This window comes from Lissotriton vulgaris, chromosome 12, assembly GCF_964263255.1.
Source record: "Lissotriton vulgaris chromosome 12, aLisVul1.2, whole genome shotgun sequence".
Taxonomy (NCBI): Eukaryota; Metazoa; Chordata; class Amphibia; order Caudata; family Salamandridae; genus Lissotriton; species Lissotriton vulgaris.
In genome coordinates, this window is record NC_141700.1 from 739,520,359 (window position 1) to 739,545,324 (window position 24,966).

At 41.1% G+C, this 24,966-nt stretch overlaps 2 protein-coding genes across 2 annotated transcripts in view; both read left to right on the forward strand.

The window, feature by feature from the left end:
* LOC147678474 (extracellular calcium-sensing receptor-like) overlaps positions 1–4,984 on the forward strand; it is an 86,529-nt gene extending 81,545 nt beyond the window's left edge. The window contains 2 exon segments of the mRNA XM_086945652.1: positions 1,920–2,043; positions 4,077–4,984. Coding sequence (XP_086801778.1) covers positions 1,920–2,043; positions 4,077–4,984 — 1,032 coding nt within the window.
* A 9,367-nt stretch (positions 4,985–14,351) lies between these two features.
* LOC147678475 (vomeronasal type-2 receptor 1-like) overlaps positions 14,352–24,966 on the forward strand; it is a 128,479-nt gene continuing 117,864 nt past the window's right edge. The window contains exons 1-2 of the mRNA XM_086945653.1: positions 14,352–15,220; positions 15,380–16,089. Coding sequence (XP_086801779.1) covers positions 14,352–15,220; positions 15,380–16,089 — 1,579 coding nt within the window. The remainder of the gene's footprint in view (positions 15,221–15,379; positions 16,090–24,966) is intronic.

Consider the following 24,966-nt stretch of genomic DNA (forward strand, 5'->3'; position numbering starts at 1 on the left):
GAAGAAACTCAGGAAAATAAGTTGCAGAAAGTATTTTCCTGTCCTGTCACTGTTCAAGACAGAAGAAGCCACTTCAGGCCAACACAGCAAAGCACACAGCAAAGTGGTAGTTCCTCCTCACAGCTTCTCCAGCTCTTCTTCTTGGCAGGCTCTTAGCCAAAACGAATTCTCATGAAGTCTTTTTAATCTCTCTGAGACTTCCACAGGAGGCAAGCTCTATTTCAAGCCCTTGAAGAAAACCCTTGGATGATGAAAGTACAATCCAGCCCTTTGACTGCCCAACACAGCAAAGCTTACCTCCTGACAGCTTTTCCAGCCCTTCTTCCTGGAAGGTTCCTTAGTTCAGCTGTAATCTAAAATTTTGGGGTCAGGCCCCAACATTTTTAATAAGTCTCTGTGGCTCAGTAAATAACAATTCTGTCCTCCCTGGTCCAGCTTCACTACAGGAGGTGGAGACAGCATTTTGCAGAGCAGGCACGCCTATTCAGGTGCTAGTGACTCCTCCCACCACTTTAAATACAGATAGATTTATTCAGCCTGGCTATGAAAGGAAAGGCAGAACACACCGCAACTTTGATTGTGACTGTCTAGAGTCACTCCAAAACCAGACAGTGATTACACAAATAGGCAGAGGCACACAGGATGTTAAGCAACAAAATGTCCACTGTCTTAAAGTTGACTTTTCAAACACACAATTTAAAAACAACCTCTACTAAAAGATGTGTTATCAAATTCTGAGTTCAGGGAACCTAAACTCCATTTCTCCATCTTATCCCAATGGAAAGTTACACTTGGGAGATGTTAAAAGGCAGCTCCCATGTTAACCTATGGGATAGACTGCCTTTCAATAGTGAAAAACAATATGCACAGTCACTATCAGGACATGTAAAACACACTAGCACATGTCCTACTTGTCACACACACTGCACCCTAACCACAAAGGTACCTTGGGCCTACTTTGGGGTGACATACTATTAAGAAAAGGGTTAGGACCTGGCATGTGGGTGCACTTGCCAGGTTGACATGTTAGTAAAACTGAGCGCAAACACTGCAGTGGCAGCTCTGAGACACTTTTTTCTTTTTAGGATTTTATATATAGTGAACTAGACCCGAAGATATCAGGTATCAGAGCACTTTACATTAGCACCACTTTTGTTACAGATGGACACATTCATTTTTGTTAGGCTCAGTATCACAGGATGTTGAGCATCATTGCAAGAGATTCAAACCCGATTCCCCAGCTTCGAGGGCGACCGCTTTATCTGTAAGGCTACAAACTTCCCCCAAAGGCTACTTGTGTGGCTGGCACAACAAGTGATACAGGCCCACTAGTAGCATTTGATTTGCAGGCCCTGGGCACCCTTGTGCACATTACTAGGGACTTAGTAGTAAATCAAATAAGCCAGTCATTGAAACACCAACCTGTGCACAATTTACATGGAGAGAATATACACTTTGTGCACTTTACCACTGCTATTCAGTGCTAGAGTCCTAAAATCAAAAGAAAATGGGTCAAAGCAGGAGGCCAAAAATTCTGAGGATATATCTTCCAAAAAGTCCAGGTCTAACAGGCCCCAACGTTACAAAGAAGATTACGGTTAAAATAATGTAATGAGTGAAAAATATTGGAAATGTAAGACACGTAGATGTAAAAACCAAATATTCTGTTATATGCAGGAGTATTTGCCTAAGAAAAGGTTTCTATTTGAACAATAACCAATTGGAACTGTGGCAACATTTTACAAACTTCTCAAAGTTGTCAAGTTCTATAGGGATCTTCGTGTATATCGCCTAGAGCGAAGAACTCTAATTTCATGCACCTTGCCAAAACTTGCCCATCGTTGTTCCAGCACTAGCTTATGTGGTGTTTTTCAAAAGAGAAACAATTCTATAAAATTTACATTCATAATGTATTCCAGGTACCCCTCTCAAAGTGCACTCCAAGTTGTCCAATTGGGCACAGGAAAGCAGGTAAAGAAGGTGAACCAGTCTGCTGCTTCCTGTGTGTTCCATGCCCCCAGGGGGAGATCTCCAACCAGACCGGTGAGTGGATCAGTAGTTCTGAGACTAATGCATGCAAAATCTTAGAAGAGTTTGGATTCTTTCTTAGAATTTAATAAATGTGCTATTGTTGCAGATTCCATCACTTCATTTGGTGTTTAATGAATATAAGCAGTATAATGTGTTACTCCTTTCTAAACCAGGCAACGTAATTTTAGTGAAATCAGGAAAAGTTGAAATTTGCATTTCACTCATGCATTTCAGCACAACCCCAATCATATGTCACCGTTGCAAAATATCAACGGTATGAGCCTAAAACATCTCACAAACTTAATTGCCGGCTTCTTGGTCCTAGTGAGTTTGCCTTCAAAGGTTTTGATGTATTGTCCAGTATAGGTGAATCTAGACTGTAAAACTCCTTTCCAAATAATCCACTTGGGAAAGCAGCTCCTAAATAACTGAGTGAGCTTTGAGCTACTGGGTATTACCAGGAGCAAAATGTCACAGTATTTCCATGTTGTACTTAGGACTTTCAAAGGAGTTGTGTATTTGTATTTGTATTTAATTTATTTATAGAGCGCTAACAATCATCCTGAGTAGGATATCACGGCGCTAAAGTTAGATGCTGAGAGATACGATAACCACACTGAGTGATGATTTATTCTGATTTAGGGAAGAGTAGTGTCTTTAGTTGTTTCCTAAAAGACAGAAGGTCATCTGTCAGTCTAAGACTGGGAGGTAGTTCATTCCACTTAGTAGCCGCCAGATGCGAGAAGGCCCGCTCTCCCATCCTGACAGTCTTCACCCGGGTGGTGGTAGCTCTTCCTAATGTACTGGATCGAAAGTTCCTCGGTGGTCTGTGGAATTCAACTTTATTATGTAAAATGGTAGGGCCTGCGTTATATAGCACATTGTGTGTGATACATAGTAATTTAAAATTGGCTCTTTGTCGCATCCGGAGCCAATGAAGCTCTCGCATGCAGCTTTTAGCCGAATCAAATTTCTTTTTATTACAGACAGCCTTTGCCGCGGCATTTTGTACTATCTGCAGTTTAGAAAAGAGATAGTCTGCCATTCCGACAAACAGTGAGTTGCCATAGTCCAATCTGCTCATCAGCAATGACTGAACCAGGGTTTTCCTGCATTCAGTCGGGATCCAGGGGAAAACTCGTCTGAGCATTTTCAGCAATGCAAAGCTTTTGCCACAGACAGTGGAGACATGTGATTTCATGGAAAGAGCACTGTCCAATACCACTCCCAGGTTTTTTGCGTTTGGGGTGGGATTCCGAGGCAACCCCAGGTTGCTTGGCCACCAGCTGTTATCCCAGAGCTGGGGATTTTTGCCAAACAAGAGGATTTCTGACTTGTCTGCATTTAATCTCAGACAATGCTCTTGCATCCAGTTGGCCAGTTCAGTCAGGCAGTTTATCAGACGGGTTTTAGTTGTGCAATACAACACCAAATTCTATCACAAAAGAAGAATCTATTAATCCTTGAGATATCCATGTAGGTCTGTAAATGAAGAAATGACACTCTCCCTAACTTAAGCCACACAATCCCCCACTTTGCACACAAAACTATCTCCAAACATAAGCACCTACTACACACAAACCAACAATAGCTTTCAGCAACATTTGATTCCTTGAAACTTTACATTTCACACCGTCCCTTATACCAATGGCTCTTACAGAGGAAGCCGGAAATTAATGCACTAAGATTTTACAATTCCTCTGTATTGATAAAATCCTTAAGATCTTTCCCAGTGTGTATACGCTCAAACATCCCCTAAGCTTTATGTAAATGTTATGACTGCATAAAACTAAGCCAAGCACTGTTTTTATATATGGAGTAACATCACAGTACAATATTTGATTCGGTTCTGAAAACCAAGGGTGTTTTAAGATAGGGAATAAAATAAAACTCACAGGGCCCTACAGATAAGAAACAGAGAACCCATGAAAAAAACAGCCCAGAGTTTTGGTCAAATAACTTTGATAGGTGTGTGGTTTCTCTACTTCTGTTATTGTTAACATGCTGTCACTTATTGTAAGCAGCTGATTAATTCTCTCTTTCAGACTCTGCTGAGTGCTTCAAATGCCCATGGGATAAGTGGCCTAATTCCATGCTGGACCAATGCATCTTGAAATCCATAGAGTTCCTCACCCTCAGTGAGATTCTAGAATCCAGCCTAATGGCTATGTGCATTTTCTTCTCATTGGTACCAGTGGCCATCCTGAGACTTTTCATTCAACACAGCAACACAGCCATTGTCAAAGCCAACAACCGCTCCCTCAGCTATCTACTGCTACTCTCTCTAACACTGTGCTACCTCTGCTCTTTAGCGTTCATCGGTTATCCTACACCAGTGAAATGTCTTTTTCGCCAGGTAGCATTTGGCATCACTTTTGCGCTTTGTGTGTCTTGCATCTTGGCCAAAACCATAATGGTGGTCATTGCTTTTAATGCCATTAAACCCAACAGTAACTTAAGAAGATGGGCTAGGCCTCAGTTGTCCTATATAATAATCAGTGTGTGTACACTTATTCAGGTACTTCTGTGTGTATGTTGGTTGGTTCTTTCCCATCCTTTCTCAGAGAATAACATCCACGTTCAACCCGAAATGATCATAGTTGAATGTAATGAAGGGTCTCCTGTTGCTTTCTGGTGCATGCTGGGATATCTCGGAGTACTGGCAACCGTCAGCTTCATAGTGGCTTTTCTTGCTAGAAAACTGCCTGACAGCTTCAATGAGGCACAGTACATCACCTTCAGCATGCTCGCCTTCCTCAGTGTTTGGCTCTCATTTATTCCAGCTTACCTCAGCACCAAGGGCAAGTATATGGTGGCCATGGAGATTTTTGCTATTTTGTCTTCGAGTTCAGCTTTGGTGTCCTGTATATATTTCCCAAAGTGCTACATCATCCTGATGAAACCTGAGATGAACTCAAAGGAATACCTTATGAGGAGGCCAGCAAACCAGTAAACTAAGGCAAAATATACTTTGACACTGTCTGCATCTGTGTATCCCTCTTCAGTTAATATTTACGCTTGTACTCTGTATGTTTGTGTTTTGTTAATCATACCTAATAATACCTATCAAGTAACAAAAGAACATGTTTGAAAAAATTAATAAATATTGTTGTTCTTACTAACTCATGCATGAATAGAAATGTGTGAACAGCCTTGGGCTATAAACCTGTTTTCCTGTGATTGCTAAAAGATACAGAATTGTGTAGTGTTCTGAGACCTCGAGCTCACAATCATGAGTAAAAACAGTGTGCTAAGAGTATTTATTGGTTTATCTCATGAGAATCCATCAGATGAGCCAATGTTGTGTGACTTCTTGTGGGAGGTTTAGTTTTCAGGGATGAAGATCACTTTATAGTACGGCTGGTACTCAGGTCTGTACTACTGAATATTGACACCAACAATATCGCGGCATGCTACCATCGAGGGCCAAATATCAAGGGACAACAATTTGAAAGGTAAGTGCATATAAGGAATTATAGGTTTGTTATTCCTAACTTCATATGAACATAACTTAAAGATATATGTACCATGTTAATACATATATGTGGAGTTAGGTAAATAAAACTTAGACCTTCTACCTGTCAATATTTTATTTTTGATATTCTGTCCTCAATATTGTTCCCCATCGATAATATTGATTCTATATGTAGTGGGCGCAAGATAATCAGCATGACACATCCATACTCACTGGCAGTCATTTCTTCCACTGAAATACTAAGCTATTTTTACGTAGAGTGCATAGTGAGACCCCAGGTAGCTCTGCCTGATCAGACAATGAGTATGCTCATTATCTCAATACTCATTCTAAAATGGGATTTAAGGTGAGTGGCATGCCACAGGATCTCCGGCCTCACACAAAGTAGCTAAAGAGCCTGACCACTTACATGCACTACAATCCATCATGCAGAGATTGCTAGATATTACACTGACCCTGTTAGATCAGGGAGCTGAGAAATTCCAGTGAAGAGTCCACGAAGCATGCTAATTGAGCCCATATCATCAGCCTCCATTTGGCTGGGAGCAATAGGGAATCATTTGGTTACATGTCAAAGCTCCTGAAATGCAAGGACGATGATATACTGCTCCGCAACCTATGTTTGCAGAATTTATGTGCAGAAAGGAGCACCTTCCTGCACATAAATAATCCTGTGAGGCCTACTCCTCTTTCTATGTGTGCTGCAGAATGCAGCACAAACTGAAAGAGGAAGTAACACGGAGAAATAAAGATATTTCTCCTAGTTACACCTCCCCTGTGAAGGTGTATCTTTCTGGCACATTCCCAGGTCTACCAGTGATGGTAAATTTGGAAATGCATCAAAATCCATGGGAGTTGCATGGAAACCCCATGGAGTGCCTTCCTCTGGTAGAGTAACGCAACGTAGAGATTTGTGCTGCGTTGCGATACTTCAGATTTATGAACCCACTCTGGATCATGCAGGGGATGCATAGAGACAAAAGTCACAAAGACATATTGTATACCCACAAGCATTGTGAAATTAAACATATTAGAAACGTGCCCTTACTCTTTTCTTTCTCTACCATTTAACCAGACTGAGCCACAGAAATGCGTGACCGGGTACAGCTAGTGTCAAATACATGCATAAAATGAATGTATATACAGAAGAATAAATGCATGGAAAGATATGTGCATGTACACAAGAATGAATAATTGAAACTTGGAATACTTCACTGGCTGTCTGTCTTGACAGTCTCAGCAGGAGCTCTCCAGCTGGAAAAGAGCTTTAGCAGGGCATCCATTCCTAAAGAGAGCTCCCGTCAAAGCGCAAAGAGGTCTCTGCATTAAGGTAACTCAATGGAGCTGGCCAGGCTCTGATGAGAGCTGAGGCAAAATTCTTCTCTTTCTCATCCTTGGGCATTGTATGCAGCCCTCACGTGTCTGTTCTAGCAGCTTATCTCTCCAGCTCAGTGAAGTAAAAAACATAAACAATTCTGTCTGAACGCAAGTAGCCAGGGGGCCTGTCTTCATTTGCACCTAAAAGGTAGGTTCAGACAGATATAAGATGAAACTGTGCTCACAAAATGTAAAGCACTATGGAGTCAATGATCAACACATAATCTCACTATATATAAAAGCCTGTAGCAATACACGCGTGCCCCGGGACCTGGTCCAACCGGGAACTGAACAGTAGAGGAACACAGACGCCCATACAAATTTGGATTTCTTTTAATAGCTAAGAAACTACTGAATGGATTTACACAAAATAACAAAAAGTACTATTCCCAGACCAAGAGCTACTTTGTGTCAAGTTTAATAATGTAATTACTTCCAGCAGTTCAGGCTGTAGTCATGTTCAAAATTCCCTATAGTAAATAACATTGAAAAAACTGTATATATATATATATATATATATATATATATATATATATATATATATATATATATATATATATATATATATATATATATATATATATATATATATATAAATACTATTTGGGGAAAATAGAAAGCCTAGAACAAGCAGTAAGGAGCGAGGGAAAGACATTAGGATGATAACCAGATACAATGCCTGCCACACTAGGGTAAGAGCCAGTGTGAGTAGGCATTTGCATCTGGTTAGAGGAGATCCCAGCCTGAAAGTTTCCATTCCAAGAAAACCACGTATCTCCTACAGAAGGGCTAAATCGACGCGACAATTGGTTTTTAACAGCCCTGAATTAATTGAAACAGGCAGCTGGTTGAAAGCCAACCCGGGCTTCAACAAATGCTTAAAGTGCAAAGCCTGTAAGCATGGGGTCAACAAAAACGAAATACAGCTGCCTTGAACAACCAAACCATGGAGGATTCCTAGATTTTTAAACTGATTTTTTACATGCGCAGTACTATCCATATGGCCCACATCAGGATCCTCCAACATTTAAGGGCAGTTAAAAAAAAAGGACCCAGCATATCCAGTAGCTCGCCACATTACTGAAGCACACCAAAATAGAATTTAAGACCTGGTGTATTTCGTTATTGACTCAGTACTAAGAGAAGAAGTGGAGGCAACAAGGAGGTAGAACTGAGAAAATTGGAGTCACAGTATGGTATCATGCTCGACTGTAAAAGCCCTAATAGCCTCAACTCTGATGAAGGATTCCACATAGCTTAGCTTAAGAGCTTGGTACGGAAATATTTGTCTCCCACAAAGACTAGCAAGTAGAGAGATTGGTGGCACTGGAGCATAGAGGAAAAAGTTTACATTATCTGAGTACTGTGAATCTGCAATGCTTTATTTGATCTTTTTATATGAATTTTTGTAAGTGTAATGTTTCAATTAGACACAGTGTGATTCAATGGAGAACCCAGGAGTGATTTTAAAACTGTCTGTAATGGGGAATTCTACGTTATTTATTGTTTAAATTGATGAACGATGTTTATATATATGTGGTTGTGATTCAATAGGAGGAAATCAAAAATGAAGTTTTATGTGCTTTTAGAAGGAGTTGAGGACATAGCGTAGGGCATGGTACACCATCCGAACCAACACTGGAGTTTAATTTTGCACTTGCACTTTATTTCCTGTTGATAGCTATGATCCCAAACTTGCCTATTTGCACCTGGTTGCTGTATTTTGCACATTACAATGTCCTATATCTGATTTGGCAGTCAAATGACTGTTTGACTACATACCGCACATTTGCTAGACCCGGAGGTATCAGAGCGCTTTACATAAGGTTCCACAGGAATTACAAAATTACATCATTTAGACATTACATCAGTTACTAGAAAAAAGAGCGTAGAAGACTAAATAGGTGGAGTTTAGAAGGGTAAGGGGGGTAACGGGGTAGGAGGTAGATAGGATGGAGAGATGAAGGAGAGTCTGCCCAAAGTCTAGGTAGGTGACCGCCGAGGAGAAAGTCCACAGCCCATCTCCTTTTTATCTATCTGGTAGCCAAACAGCTAGATCTGAACGGGAAAACAATTAAAAAGCCAAAGAGGAGGGAAAATAACAGATCAGGGAGAGCTGGAAGTCCAAAGGAAGGAGATAGCAGCATAGGAGAAGATGAGATAAATGCCCAAAGACTGGCTGGGTAGGTGACGGCCAAAGCGGTGTGCCAGAGCCAGTCTCCCCTATAGCTGTCGGAGCAGCTCCACCGGGGATCAGCCATGCGGTTCGGACTCCGCCGGACACGGTGTGAGGAACTGGAGTAGGTTGTGGTTGTTGATCATTGTGGCTCTGAGGCTGGGGGTATTCAGCCACGAGGCTTGTCCATGTGAGATCAGTGGCAGCCATTTTAGGGTCAGGCACTGAGTGTTGTTCAAGTCCCTTATTTTTAAAAGACAGGCCAGTTCCCTGGGTAGAGATTATGGTCAAACTGGGTGACTACAAGATGATCCAGGGAAGAGGTCACCAGTTTGAGAAAGCCAAAAGGTCCTGCCCTAGATAAAAGCAGCCTGGGCGCCACGTTGGGATCAGGCGCGGCCGGGAACCAATGAATGAGAAAGCCGTATGGTAACAGGGGCAGGTCCAGTCCCCCTCCAGAGATAGTTATGGGCCGATTGGGTAATTACACGGAATCCCCACTCACCGTCGGCTGGAAGGAGGTCATTGGAGTCCTGAGACGCCATCTAGGCCAGCGCGTCCGCTCCCTGGGGAAAGGTCCGGAATACTCGATTTCCCGCCCAGAGTGCAGGCTCAATGCAGTCTCCGCACTCCGCTCTTTCAGGGACACTCACCGTACTATCAGGCTAGCGCAATCTCAAGAAGTCAACAGGGAGCCCTGTCCTGGCTTAATATATGTGGGGGGTGCAGGAAGCAATCCACAGGTCAGGAGAGCACTTCAGTATTTGCACCTCCTTTCACTACTGCTGCACACTCATGCACCCTGGTCTTAATACTCCTATGCTCTTGTACTGGGCACCACAGTTCCCCCGTGTCATTAGCTGGAGGGGTGTTAAAACAAATCACCAGGTCGCCACCACACTATCATGCTTGACAAAAAGCTGCTGTCTATCTTGGTTTTGTCATATGTAGGGGGTGAGCGCTGTAATTAAAATCCTCTCCTGGTCGTGTAACCTGTCCCACCCGTAGACTGTTGCCATGGCCCACCATCCACACACTGCGGTTGTGGCCACACAGGCAGATGGAGGCTTCAGATCCACGATCACGGGCTGCACCCTCAGTGTAACCGAATCGCCTCAGCTGCGGGCGCCCACCGGGAAAGATGAAAGTGCAGCAGGGGGGCCCACTCCTGATGTCGCGGCCCGGCACTATTACCTCATAACGTGGGTCAGTTTCACCTCGTGCTCCTGTTGTTGCAGCCCCCACACTTCTACCCCTGTTTCACCTTGGGCGCCATCTTGAGGAGCTATCGCCAGGGGAGGATATTGCCGATAGCACAGCAGAGCAGCCGCTGGAAGTATCTGTGCCACAGCGGCAGACGCTCTAGATCGTCTGATGTTGGCATTTGGCCCTTTCTGATAATTTAGTGGGGCTTGAAGGGCCACGTTAGGATGTTGTGTGCAGGGCTTCCAAGGAGCTGAAGCTCCGGACAATCAAGTTGGAATTGACTCCTTTCCAGGTTTGCACATTTTTGCTATATTTTCCACATTGGAATCAACAATAGGATCAGACTAGTCAGATCCTTTATTCCATATATATGCAAACTTGCACACATATAAATAGAACATGCAAATGAAACCTGCGGACTACACAGGAATGGTAGTAAACCACACAGGGACTCAAGTAGATGGTGCAATTTACCTACAGCAATAAGGAACAAGGGCACTTGCCTGACACCCCAACCTCCTAAAATAACTTGTCAGTTTACACACATTAGTGGCACTGCAAAACTGTAACTAATAGTGGTTGCTAGCGCCAAAATCAATTTCTAATTTTAAGCAAAAATACAATCGAGCTGCTTCGCTAAGCGCATGAAGCCCCCAGATTCAATAATTGATACCAGGCAGATCCAGCATTGGCTAGACATATAGACTCGCGCTCAACTAGAAGATCAGCAAACATTTAAATCAATCACGCATAGCCAAAAAAACATACTTCTAAGAAGACGCTAAAAGAAAAGGAACTCCATCTACACTCCATGAGGGCATTTGTGTTTGGGACAATAAAGTTCATTGCAATAAAAAACAATAAAAAAAGAAAAAAGAAATAAAGGAGTAAAAACGGGTAGACTAAAAAGGATTTCCTAGTCAGGATACATGTCACAGAGTGGAGTTGTAATTTAATACAGTTAATCACAGTGCTAGTAGGGCACAAGAGCATCTGTCCTGAAAATGTAGACTGAATTATTTCAACTTTTGCCTATGTTTTTCGGCACCACGGGGTGGAGGGAAATCACTTAAATGCATTTTGGGAATATGGCTCTCTGTGTGATCAATATTTAACAACAAGGGGTGGTGATGGACAGAGTCTCTGAATTAGGCAGAATACTCTCACCCAGTCAAGAGATCAGGGCTAGATTCAACACCGTTTTTTAGCTCACTGCACCATCCCAGCTCAGAACCTGGCTATATGCAAATTAGTCTGTTCCTGTCCCAGTGCATGATGGGAACATGGCAAACCAAACTACCAAACCAATTCTTACACTGGGAAGGAAACAAGCTTCCGGGGACCGGTTTCTGGCATTTCAGCCGTCGTCGGCCCGGCTTGCTTGAATCCTGATGGTGCAATGAGCAAGGGACTCACATCTGAGTATACCCTACCACGCTTAGGGTGGACAAAATATTTAACAACAAGGGGTGGTGATGGACAGAGTCTCTGAATTAAGCAGAATACTCTCACCCAGTCAAGAGATCAGGGCTAGATCCAACACCGTTTTTTAGCTCACTGCACCATCCCAGCTCAGAACCTGTCTATATGCAAATTAGTCTGTTCCTGTCCCAGTGCATGATGGGAACAGGGCAAACCAAACTACCAAGCCAATTCATACACTGGGAAGGAAACAAGCTTCCGGGGACCGGTTTCTGGCATTTCAGCCGTCATCGGCCCGGCTTGCTTGAATCCTTTTCTCAATCGTTTTTGGCCACTATAGGTGTGGCAGGGTATACTCAGACATGAGTCCCTTGCTCACTGCACCATCAGGATTCAAGCAAGCCGGGCCGACGACGGCTGACATGCCAGAAACCGGTCCCCGGTAGCTTGTCTCCTTTCTGGTGAAGAATTGGCTTGGTAGTTTAGTCTGCCCTGTTCCCATGATGCACTGGGCCTGGGACGGACTGATTTGCATATAGCCAGGTTCTGAGCTGGGATGGTGCAGTGAGCTAAATAACGGTGATAGATCAAGCCCTGATCTTTGGACTGGGTAAGAGTGGTCTGCTTAATTCAGACACTCTGTTCATCACCACCCCCTTTTCTGAATCGTCTCTGTGTGATCAAGGCAGGGGATCCTGCTGTAACGTGTGATAGCCCTCTATTCAATGCCAATGAAATACGTTTGGAGGAAGTTACCTTGGTCGCTGTGTTGCATTCCAGGATGAGAAGGAGACGCACTGTTTTTTGCTCGAACATATATGTATATATATATATATATATATATATCCACAGATATGGCTCCAACACTCGTAGTCCAATGGCGCTCTTGACACCGGTGCCGACTACAAAGCAGAGCCCCGCTTTACTATAGTCAACCAAAAGCTATCAGCCGATAGCGCTAGTCAGCACTCAACAAAGGTAATGTTTTCCCAAAAGTCACAATTTATTTCCAGATGGCAGCATTCATCGCACAACACCAACGTGTTTCGCAACCCACTGTTGCTTGATCACGGTAGGGATACAATGTTGCAATTCACTTTTGTATTTTAGAAAAAAATCCCCTCAAACATTCTACTGACCTCATTTCCTGTCCCACGACAGGAAGTGATCTGGGAAATGTAGTTTTTTGTAAAAAAACAGTATTTAGATTAGGAACAGCGATATCATCACAAAACCCATTATTCCAATTTATCTGACATTATAATTTATGCATATAATCTGGCGTTCCATTTCTCTATTTGGAGATTTGTATGGACATACAATAGTCAATTGTACGCTCTCAGTGTGTTTGTGCACACACGAGGGTCAAAAAACACATATAACTGGGGTATCAGCGCCCTCTAGTGGGCCAACTAATTCAATGTGACATGTAATAGAGCTCTCTAGTGAGCAAATATGCTGAATTTGCACATTTGTTACAGCCCTCCAGTGGGCTAATGGTCATCAACAGATTGCCCCTCTTTGGATGTCGTTCATTCCAAACCCTTTAGTATTGGTTGGTAACCCCAAGGTAATTCATATTCTTAGCCAGTTATTAGATCATTGGTTACTTCATCATGCACACTAACGGGTACGCTGTTCCATGATGTTTCATTCCATTCCCACATTACACACATATATTGCATTTGACTTATCTACTATTAGTCTCTATTTCTCATTGCAAAGAAATTAGTCCGGTATCACAACAGTTCTCAAATTGTCTAATTAATCACAAGTGTACATAGAGTTCCTCACTCTGATTTAAGCCCCAAGGGCTCATCGTTCGAAGATTTAGGATTTGCCTGGATTCTCTACACCTCAGTTGTTTCTCTTGATCTCCACCCCTTTCATGTGGTAAGACACATTCCAGTGCATATGTTTTTAAGAGTTTCCAATCACTGTTGTGCATCAGTTCCATGTGTTTCGCAACAGCATTGTTTTTATCTTTATTTACTGTGGCTCTGATATGCTCCAGGATGCGTAATTTGAATTGTTTTTTCGTACTCCCAATGTATTTCATGGCGCATGGGCATTCGATTACATAAACCACGTGCGTGCTTGTACAGTCTATTAATTGGTTGATTTTCCACATTCTTTTGTTGGGTAGCATTACTTCCTTTTTGTTTGTAGCAATTAGGCAGACCTTGCACCGTTGGCGTTTGATGAATCCTTTCGTATTCATCCATTGGATTCCTTTTTTCTTTTTTGTTTTATCCTGGAAATGACTCTGTATCAATCTATCTCTCAGGTTTTTGGCTCGGCGATATGTCACAAGTGGATGATTACCCATTATTTTGCCCACTGTTTGATCTAATTGCAATAAGAAGAAGTGGTAAGAAACCGCAAGCAATCCAAATTCCTAAGAGATGAGGAGGACTACACCAATGGATGCATATTCACATATGCCAGAAAATTCGATATTTTCAAAAAACAAAGCAAAGGTTTTAATAAACAAAGCTCATCAAGTGCAACATCATTGACCTCTACTGGAACAAGTGAAGAGGGGGCACAAAACCCAGATCCAACTAACAAGGATTTTTTAGGAGATATGAGACTGGTATTAGAACAAAGGACATGGGAGTTCAATCAAAACCAAAGTACCAGAGGAAGAGGTCGAGGACGCAGATGGGTACCCAGATCAGGAATATCCCAAAAAAACAACCAGAAGGGGACAAAGGAAAAAAATGGATCAGAAACTATAGGCACGGAAACAAGATCAATGCGTCAGAAGAGGGGCAAATAGACAACATAATGCAAGATGAATTGGTGGTTTTGAATTTGTCTCATAGAAATATCAATGAATACGAAACATCTTTACTAAAAAGAGGAATAACATTTTGTCCATCAGAATCAATGGATATAGCACAGACGAGAATTGATATATATAAATATATCAGGAAGATAAAACTTATGAAAACCTTTGAGGAGAATGAAAAGATGGCAACATATGCAAAAAATAAAAAACACAAAACAACAGATACATCTGTTACAGGAGAGAGCCTAACAACAGCGGATCTACCAGCATTGACATTACTCACGAATATGGACACAGATAATGAGGGAGATAATATCTCAGAATCTCAAACAGTCCAACAAAAAGGCGCAGGCTTAAGTGGGATGAAAGCACCTTCAAAATTCTATCCCCAATTACCTCAAGGGAACAAAATTGACCTATTTCAAGAGGCTATTGTCAAAGACATTTATAAAATCAAAGGGCAAAAGTATAAAGATAACCTATCGAAAGATGAAAGAACCGCTCTGAACAACTTGAAAGATGATAAAACAATAACAAGAAAGTCCGCCGATAAGGGCGGAAATATCGTCATCCTGAATACGATTGATTATGTGGCTGAGGCACACCTACAGTTGGACAACAAGAAATATTACAGGAAATTAGAAACAAACCCAACGAAAATCTTCAAAGAAAAATTGGATCTAAAACTTCAATTGTGGAATAACCAAAATCTAATCGACACAGATGAAAAGAAATTTTTGTGCACGGATCATCCGAAAATGGCTACAATTTACTTTCTACCGAAAGTGCACAAGAACCCACTAAAACCACCAGGGAGACCCATTGTGTCATCGAAAGGGTCCCTAATGGAGCCAATTGCAAATTATATTGATTTTTTCCTTATGCCGTTTGTTACCAGCTTAAGCTCATATTTACGTGACACAACAGACCTCTTGAAACATCTAGATGACCTACCGTGGCAAACAAACTATCTATTGGTGACAATGGATGTCGTGTCTCTGTACACGAATATTGACAACAACATTGGCTTGAAGGCTTGTGCTTTCTTTTTGAAAGAACGAAAATTTCAATTCAATCAACATAATCAGATGCTGATTGACATGGTGGAGATGTGCCTAACCCAAAATGTATTTCTTTTCGGAGAAGAGATCTACCAACAAATCCATGGCTGCGCCATGGGTTTCTCATTCAGCCCAGCATATGCATGTCTCACAATGGGGTGGTGGGAACAACAGATCGCTTGGCACACGGAGAATGATTTTTATGTGGAAAAAATCGCTAAATGGGTAAGATACATAGACGATCTTCTGATAATTTGGGAAGGAACAGCCTTGGAATTTGAGAACTATTTCCAGATTCTTAATTCCTCTACTTCCAACATTCGCTTTACATACCAGATCAGTAAAGATAGAGCTATTTTTCTCGACACAGAAATTTACATACAAAATAACAAGGTGGAAACAACACTTCATAGAAAAGATACAGCAACCAACTCAATTTTACACTACGACAGTTTCCACAAACCCTCAATTAAGGAAAACATACCATATGGAGAGTTTTTAAGAGTAAGAAGAATATGCTCGGAAGAAAAAGAATGGGAATCAAAAAGTAAAAATATGGCTCTAGGGTTCAAAACCAGAGGATACCACAAAGCTATTATCGAGAAAGGATGGCAAAGAGCAAACCAAAAAAACGAAAAGATGCCTTGATAACTAAAAAAACAGCATTTAACACCACCCAAGACAAAGTGCCCAATGAAAGAAAAGTGAGACTGATATTGGACTATACAAGAAAATCGAAACAAATTGTCAATACTCTGAGAAAAAACTGGAAGTTATTGCAATTAGATCAAACAGTGGGCAAAATAATGGGTAATCATCCACTTGTGACATATCGCCGAGCCAAAAACCTGAGAGATAGATTGATACAGAGTCATTTCCAGGATAAAACAAAAAAGAAAAAAGGAATCCAATGGATGAATACGAAAGGATTCATCAAATGCCAATGGTGCAAGGTCTGCCTAATTGCTACAAACAAAAAGGAAGTAATGCTACCCAACAAAAGAATGTGGAAACTCAACCAATTAATAGACTGTACAAGCACGCACGTGGTTTATGTAATCGAATGCCCATGCGCCATGAAATACATTGGGAGTACGAAAAAACAATTCAAATTACGCATCCTGGAGCATATCAGAGCCACAGTAAATAAAGATAAAAACAATGCTGTTGCGAAACACATGGAACTGATGCACAACAGTGATTGGAAACTCTTAAAAACATATGCACTGGAATGTGTCTTACCACATGAAAGGGGTGGAGATCAAGAGAAACAACTGAGGTGTAGAGAATCCAGGCAAATCCTAAACTTTCGAACGATGAGCCCTTGGGGCTTAAATCAGAGTGAGGAACTCTATGTACACTTGTGATTAATTAGACAATTTGAGAACTGTTGTGATACCGGACTAATTTCTTTGCAATGAGAAATAGAGACTAATAGTAGATAAGTCAAATGCAATATATGTGTGTAATGTGGGAATGGAATGAAACATCATGGAACAGCGTACCCGTTAGTGTGCATGATGAAGTAACCAATGATCTAATAACTGGCTAAGAATATGAATTACCTTGGGGTTACCAACCAATACTAAAGGGTTTGGAATGAACGACATCCAAAGAGGGGCAATCTGTTGATGACCATTAGCCCACTGGAGGGCTGTAACAAATGTGCAAATTCAGCATATTTGCTCACTAGAGAGCTCTATTACATGTCACATTGAATTAGTTGGCCCACTAGAGGGCGCTGATACCCCGGTTATATGTGTTTTTTGACCCTCGTGTGTACACAAACACACTGAGAGCGTACAATTGACAATTGTATGTCCATACAAATCTCCAAATAGAGAAATGGAACGCCAGATTATATGCATAAATTATAATGTCAGATAAATTGGAATAATGGGTTTTGTGATAATATCGCTGTTCCTAATCTAAATACTGTTTTTTTACAAAAAACTACATTTCCCAGATCACTTCCAGTCGTGGGACAGGAAATGAGGTCAGTAGAATGTTTGAGGCAATTTTTTTCTAAAATACAAAAGTGAATTGCAACATTGTATCCCTACCGTGATCAAGCAACAGTGGGTTGCGAAACGCGTTGGTGTTGTGCGATGTATGCTGCCATCTGGAAATAAATCGTGACTTTTGGGAAAACATTACCTTTGTTGAGTGCTGACTAGCGCTATCGGCTGATAGCCTTTGGTTGAATATATATATATATATATATATATATATATATATATATATATATATATATATATATATATATTACCTACTGGCGATAGCCAGTAGGTATATATAGTTAGGATTTTTTCTCTATGGAACTTTTGAAAATTCTATGCCTAATAACTTTGGCGTTTGTGGACGGAATTGGCTGAAATTTTCAGGAAAATGGCACATTTTGTTTCTGAGCAGCCTGAAAATTTGGGGGGGGTTCGTCAAGGGGGGGCCGAGAAAAAAGGGGGGTCCCAAAACGCGTTTTTCCCATGTTAATTTCCATAGGGCGGTTGGCCTCACTTTTAGCCCGAACGGCTGAATGGATTTCCACGAAACTTGGCAAAATTGTAGGGACTGTTAGCCCGATGTGCCTTTGCTAGGTCTCAATATATGTGCTTCAGTAGATTTTGAGAAAGTAACGTTTAAAACAAGATATATATCTGTAACAGCGCTCCGGGTAGCGCTCCGGTTCGCGAACTTTTCGCGTATCGGAACTTTGCGAAGCAAAGCTGATTGGCAATCCGGTGTCTGTCAACATTCTAAACAGTCCGGAGCGGCCGCCATCTTGTCTCTCGGTAGGATCGAGAGACAAGAGGAGGCCAAAACAAAGGGGGAAATGAAGGAAAGGGGGCAAGGTAGACCCCTTCTGACCCCCTAGGATTGATGAGGGGGATATTATAGAGCCACGCGGGGCCCAAAAAAAAAAAAAAATTCCGATTTTTTCGCCGTAGAGACGCGTCTTGGTACGCGAACCGGGCAGCTAACCGGGAAGCTAACCGGCAGTGTAACAGGAGTCTGAGGAGTAGCTGATTGGCTGTCAACATTGTAAACAGTCCGGAGCGGCCGCCATCTTGTCTCTCGGTAGGATCGAGAGACAAGAGGAGACCAAAACAAAGGGGGAAATGAAGGAAAGAGGGCAAGGTAGACCCCTTCTGACCCCATAGGATTGATGAGGGGGATATTATAAAGCCACGCGGGGCCCAAAAAAAAAAAAAAAATCCGATTTTTTCGCCGTGGAGACGCGTCTTGGTACGCGAACCGGGCAGCTAACCGGGCAGCTAACCGGGAAGCTAACCGGCAGTGTAACGGGAGTCTGAGGAGAAGCTGATTGGCTGTTATCATTGTAAACAGTCTGGAGCGGCCGCCATCTTGTCTCTCTGTGGGATCGAGAGACAAGAGGTGGAAAAAAAAAAGGTGTAAATGAATGAAAGGGGTAAGGCAGATCCCTCCTGAACCCCTAGGATTGATGAGGGGGCTATTAAAGTTCCCTGCGGGGCAAAAGAAAAAAAAATTGCAATTTTTCGCGGTAAAGGTGCTTCCTGATACGTTAACCGGGCAGCTAACCGGCAGCGTAACGGGAGTCCGACATATTGTGTTTTTTGAACGTTTGTGATATGTGCACGTGTGGATTTTGTCTAATTAAGGTTAAAAAAATATATATATATCTTTAAGCGTGTTCTGGCGCGCTTACGTTTTGGGTTTGGTTTGCGCTGCAGAGACGATACGTCACGGTTATGCGATGCATCATGAGGCGTCTCACGGGCTACGTGATACGTCACTTAATAAAGAATATATTTTACAGCTATAGATATTAGCTTTTAAAAAACCAATGAAATTCACAGAAAAAAACCATAGGTTATAGACCATATATAGTTAGGAATTTGCATTTACAAAACCTTGAAAATTCACTGAAAAAACCATAGGTTATAGACCATATATAGTTAGGGATTAGCATTTAAAAAACCTTATTTTATTTGCACAAAACCATTGAAATTCCATATATAGTTAGTTGCACTAACTATATATCGCGGACCCGCAATCCACTGCTAATGATGTCACATATTACATCATTCATGACATGGTCAGTGACATCACTGATGACATCACTGATGACATCTCAAATGACATCACTGATGACAACACCCAGTGACTGTATGTTTCTGTAAAGTTAAAATATGTCTTACATATTGAAGAATGAGTGGATGTATAAGTGTCTGGATGAAGGATTTAGTAGGTGCATGACTGACTGTATGAGAGAATGATTAAATGTGTCTCACTGAGTGTATGGGTTAGTGATTAAAGTGTCTTAATTTGGCAATCATTATTTATGTTGTTCTGTAAACTGCTGCATGTTTAAATCAGTAGCTATATCAGTAACTATATGGGTTATTGAATGGTTGCCCAAGTATTTGTATGGGAGACTGAGTATGTGTGTGGGTGGCTGGGAGGTGTATAACTCTGTGCATAGATGTGTGAGCAGTTGATTCCCTAGGTGTATGGGTTCAAAAGTGCATGTAGAAACAGCTGTATGGACAGTTGACTGTGTGCATGAGTATATTGGTGAGTGAATGGATATCTCAGTGCTACATGTCAAAGTAAGTACATATGTAAAACACACTCCATGTGAGAGTTGACATATATAAATAACTGAACATAAGAGCCAGTGAATGTGTGAGTGGCAGTATGAATCGTTGTGAACTTGTATCAATGATTGTATAAGAGAGTGAATATGTGTTACTATATGTTTGAATAAGTAAGGTGTGTATAACTGTATAGTTGAGGAAATGGAGATGTGATTGATTCTTTGCATGACAGACTAGGTGTGTGAGTAACTCCATGGATGTGTGACAGTCTGTGAGTGCCTGTTTACACTGAGTGTATCTAAGGTTATATTAGAGTCTGAAGATATATTATCACATAAATGATATCATCAGTGATGTAATCAGTAATGTCAAATGAGATGTCAGTGATGTCATCAGTGATGTCATTTGAGATGTCATCAGTGATGTCATCAGTGATGTCATTTGAGATGTCATCAGTGATGTCATCAGTGATGTCACTGACCATGTCATGAATGATGTAATATGTGACATCATTAGCAGTGGATTGCGGGTCCGCGATATATAGTTAGTGCAACTAACTATATATGGAATTTCAATGGTTTTGTGCAAATAAAATAAGGTTTTTTAAATGCTAATCCCTAACTATATATGGTCTATAACCTATGGTTTTTTCAGTGAATATATATATATATATATATATATATATATATATATATATATATATATATATATATATATATATATATATATATATATATATATATATATATATATATATATATATAACCTACTGGCGGTCGCCAGTAGGTAGTTATAGTTAGGATTTTTTTCAATGCAAAATCTCAAAATTCTATTTGGAATAACGTTGGCGCCGGTTGACGAATCTGCATGAAAATTTCCTCAAATTTGCCTCGCGGAGCTCCGGTCCTTCCTTGAAAGTTTCGGGGGGATTCTTCAAGCGGGGGCAAAGATAAAAGGGGGTCCCAAAACGTGTTTTCCCCATTTCCGAATCGGTAAATACCGAATCCTGCAAGGGTGAACGGGGTGCCACTTTGACACCCTGTAGCACCCCAATTCCAGGCTTGAGTGCCATGTGGCGCACATACATGCCCTAAGGGCATGCCTGTGTGTCACATGGCACAGGTGTACATGCACAGATGTGCATGTACACCTGAATTCGGTATTTTACCACCCAATTGTATTGGGTGATAAAATACTGAATTCTGAAGGCCTGTAGCACTGTAAACAGTGCTTCCTACATCTGGGATTTACCGATTCGGTAAATTTACCGATTCTGTAAAATAATGGCCCCTACATCTCAATCACCAAATACCTTTCGGTAACGGACGAAATCGGCCGTTACTGACCGGTATTTGGTGACCTACATCGGGCCCCATATGTCTAATCTGCCGGCCTGCACAAAGTTGACACAAAATCATTGGACAAATGCTTGTATTTTTCCATGGCGCAGAAAGAAAGGTGCTCTCGCAACGTAAGGCTTGCTCAAGAGCCACATTCGAACAGTACAGGATTCTAGCTTAGCCACAAGCGCTTCTGCATATCATATTTAGAAGTAACACTGCTACGTGCAAGATATTCTAATTATTTCTATGGCAAGGTACTGAGGCTAGTCCATGTCACTAGGCAGGACAGTCTTAATAAGTGTCACGTACTCAGGACACGTGGGCAGCAACAGTACTTCTTAGACCATAAAAGGCATCATGCAGCTTAGCCCCCATCTGATTGGACACATATTCAATGTTTAATCTGTATTACATGCATAATTATTTTTTTCCCTCTGTGGTTTGTGTCAATAAAAGCTGTCAGAAACTTCCCCTTGTCGGACAGTCAGTGGCTATGTCTCTGTGCTGTACCTATTTGCATTATCTTGTTGACCTTTTATACATTCTATTCATCTTATGTGCGGAAAGAAAGTTGGTATTATTTGTTTATTATTTGTTTTAGTCTTCTACAGAACCATGCAAGGTGGCCTTGTGAGACTAGGATTTGTGTCACCCTTGCACTACCTTGAGTGGCATAAGTGATACACAAATTTTCAATAAATATGCCCCTCAGACTCTCATAGGAAGGCACAATCAATCAATCAGACATTTGTAGAGCATTTTACTCACCAATGAGGGTCTCAAGGCACTGAGGGAGGGGGAGAGCAGCTACATGTCAAACAGCCAGGTCTTGAGACGTCTCCTAAAGGTCAGCAGGTCCTGGGTTTCAAGCAGGTGGATGAGGAGGGTGTTCCATGTTTTGGCAGCAAGGTGCGAGAATGATCTTGCCATAGTGCTGGCATCCAAACTAATGGTAAAATGGTGCATGAGCGAGTGAATCTGAGGGATGGGGACAGCATCTTGATCCTTTGCTACAAGATGTCTCCATACATCTTTTCCTATGACTATGAACAGACTATTGACAGCAATCTTCAGATTTCTGTAAGTAATGAAAGTAAATACACTTTCTTCAAAGCAGACTGTGTGCACTGCTAGTACTTCTACCAGACTCTCCTTTTTCTGCAATACCTAAGGAAATGTAAGTCTACCACAGAGTGGTATTTGGTCTATATGGGGTGCTTGCTACTTATCGATACTCAAATCAAATTAAATGTGCTCCATTATGTATTGGCAGGATCTGTTATGTCAGAAGTAATAATTCTTTCCTAAAGGACAATGACAGGGTAAATTGTAAATTGATGAGGGCTGGCCTAATTACTCATGACCGATGTAGGAGATGTGCTTATGATACTAGTGATATATATATTACATACATACTGTCTCCTATTGGAGTGTCCGGCCGTACAAACCTACTGATGAGATGTATTGCCTAAACTAAAACCCTGTCAGTGATATGACACTACTCACAAGACATGACAAACGCTACAGGCTTGAATATACGCCTGTCTCCATATGGGATGGTGGGAGGAACTGGTCCTACAAAGAAAGTTTGAAGAGACATGCAACACACAGGTAAAATGCTGGTGGAGATTTATTGACGATTTGTTTGTTATTTGGCAGGGATGAAGAGCAGAAGCAGAAATATTTATTCAGGAATTAAATCAGAATGATATCAATCTTCACTTCACTTCAGAAATTAATCCCCAAAAAGCAACATTCGTAGATGTAGAAATATACATAGAGGGTGGAAAAATAGAAACAAAAATATATAGAAAAGCCACGGCAGTAAATTCAATTTTACACGCCAGCAGTCACCACCCGAAACACCTAATACAAAGCATCCCCTATGGGGAAATGCTTCAAATTAAATGTATATGCAGTACTACATTGGAATTAAAAAGAGCCCAATCAGAAAGCAGAGCAAGATTTCTACAACGTGGCTACTCGGTAACATGTATTGAGATGGCCATAGAGAAAAGAAATTTGGCAGATAGAGAAAGACTCCTAAACACAGCCTTAGCGAAAACCTCAGTTTCTACAAAATTATCAGAGACATCAAACCAACCAAACACTGATTTCAGAATGATTGTGGGATACAACAAACAGCACAAAGAGATCAGACGCATAATACAAAAAAAACTGGTCTCTAGTAAAAAATGATTCAGTGCTAGGAAAACATCTCCCCAACATACCCACTATCACCAATAGGAGAGCCCCCAATATGAGGGACAGATTGGTTGTAAACAACCCAATAGGAAATCCCTAAAAAAGAAAGGGGTTTTATAAATGTAAGACCTGCAAGGCCTGTTTAAATGGGGTCAATACCACATGCATTCCATTGGCATTTGGCAAAGGCGAATACCACATCAACAAAATGCTAAATTGCAAGACCGAGTATGTGGTCTATATTCTGGAGTGCCCCTGCAAGCTAAAATATGTGGGAAGCACAAAGCTGCAGGGACACAAAAGAATATTACAACACATAAGAGCCATCAAAAACCGAGACCCTACATATCCTGTCACCCGATATTTTAATGAGAAACATCAAGGAGATTTCAGGCTCCTTAAATATTATCTGATAGACAGTATACCACAGAGTAAAAGAGGGGGAGATAGAGAAGACAAGCTCCGCAAATTAGAGACCAGATATATTTTGGACCTGGACACCAAACATCCTCAGGGGCTGAATACCACGGAAGACCTGTATACATGTCTATAATATAATACAATATCTCAGAACCTGCAGTGCCACACCAGGAATATCTGTCTATGGAGACAAAATCTGAATATTTGGACATAGACATTAGATACAACTGGGCATTCTTAAAAAATTCATAGATTCAAACCTCTCGAATCATGATATGAAAAGTAATAAAGATACATATTCCAAACAAATATGGGATATTTTTAAGGTAGCTTTTATCTGTCACAAAATTCCAAATATAATCCACCAACACTTTCATTTAAATATTAACACTGTTAACACCGGAGCAACACTGTACCTTCCAACAGAGGCTTCAGGAGGAAGAAACATAGTACCACAATGATATAGGGAGTGCTTAAAATCAGGCCCCTTAATAAGTAGGACTTGACCCAGGTTTAAAAAGGATTTTTGAGGACTGTAGTATTTAATTGTGATGTATATAGATGTATTTATTAAATGTGTATATATATGATTGGTTTTAAATGTACAGGAACAGCTTTACCTCTTCACAAGATAGCATATTTGCACATGTACAAATATGTTCCATCTAGATTGGATGTAACCTTGCGGTATTTAAACCGATATGTAAAGCATAATTTTGCATTATATAGCATTATTTTGCACATGAGATCTGCACTTTTGGCAGAAATTTGCACATGTAATGCAATTTGCACTTGTATAAATGCAGCAACAAGAATGCAACAGCAAATGGTATTTAAACCATAACCTGAAGTAACTAAAGTCAGAAAATGCACCTTGGT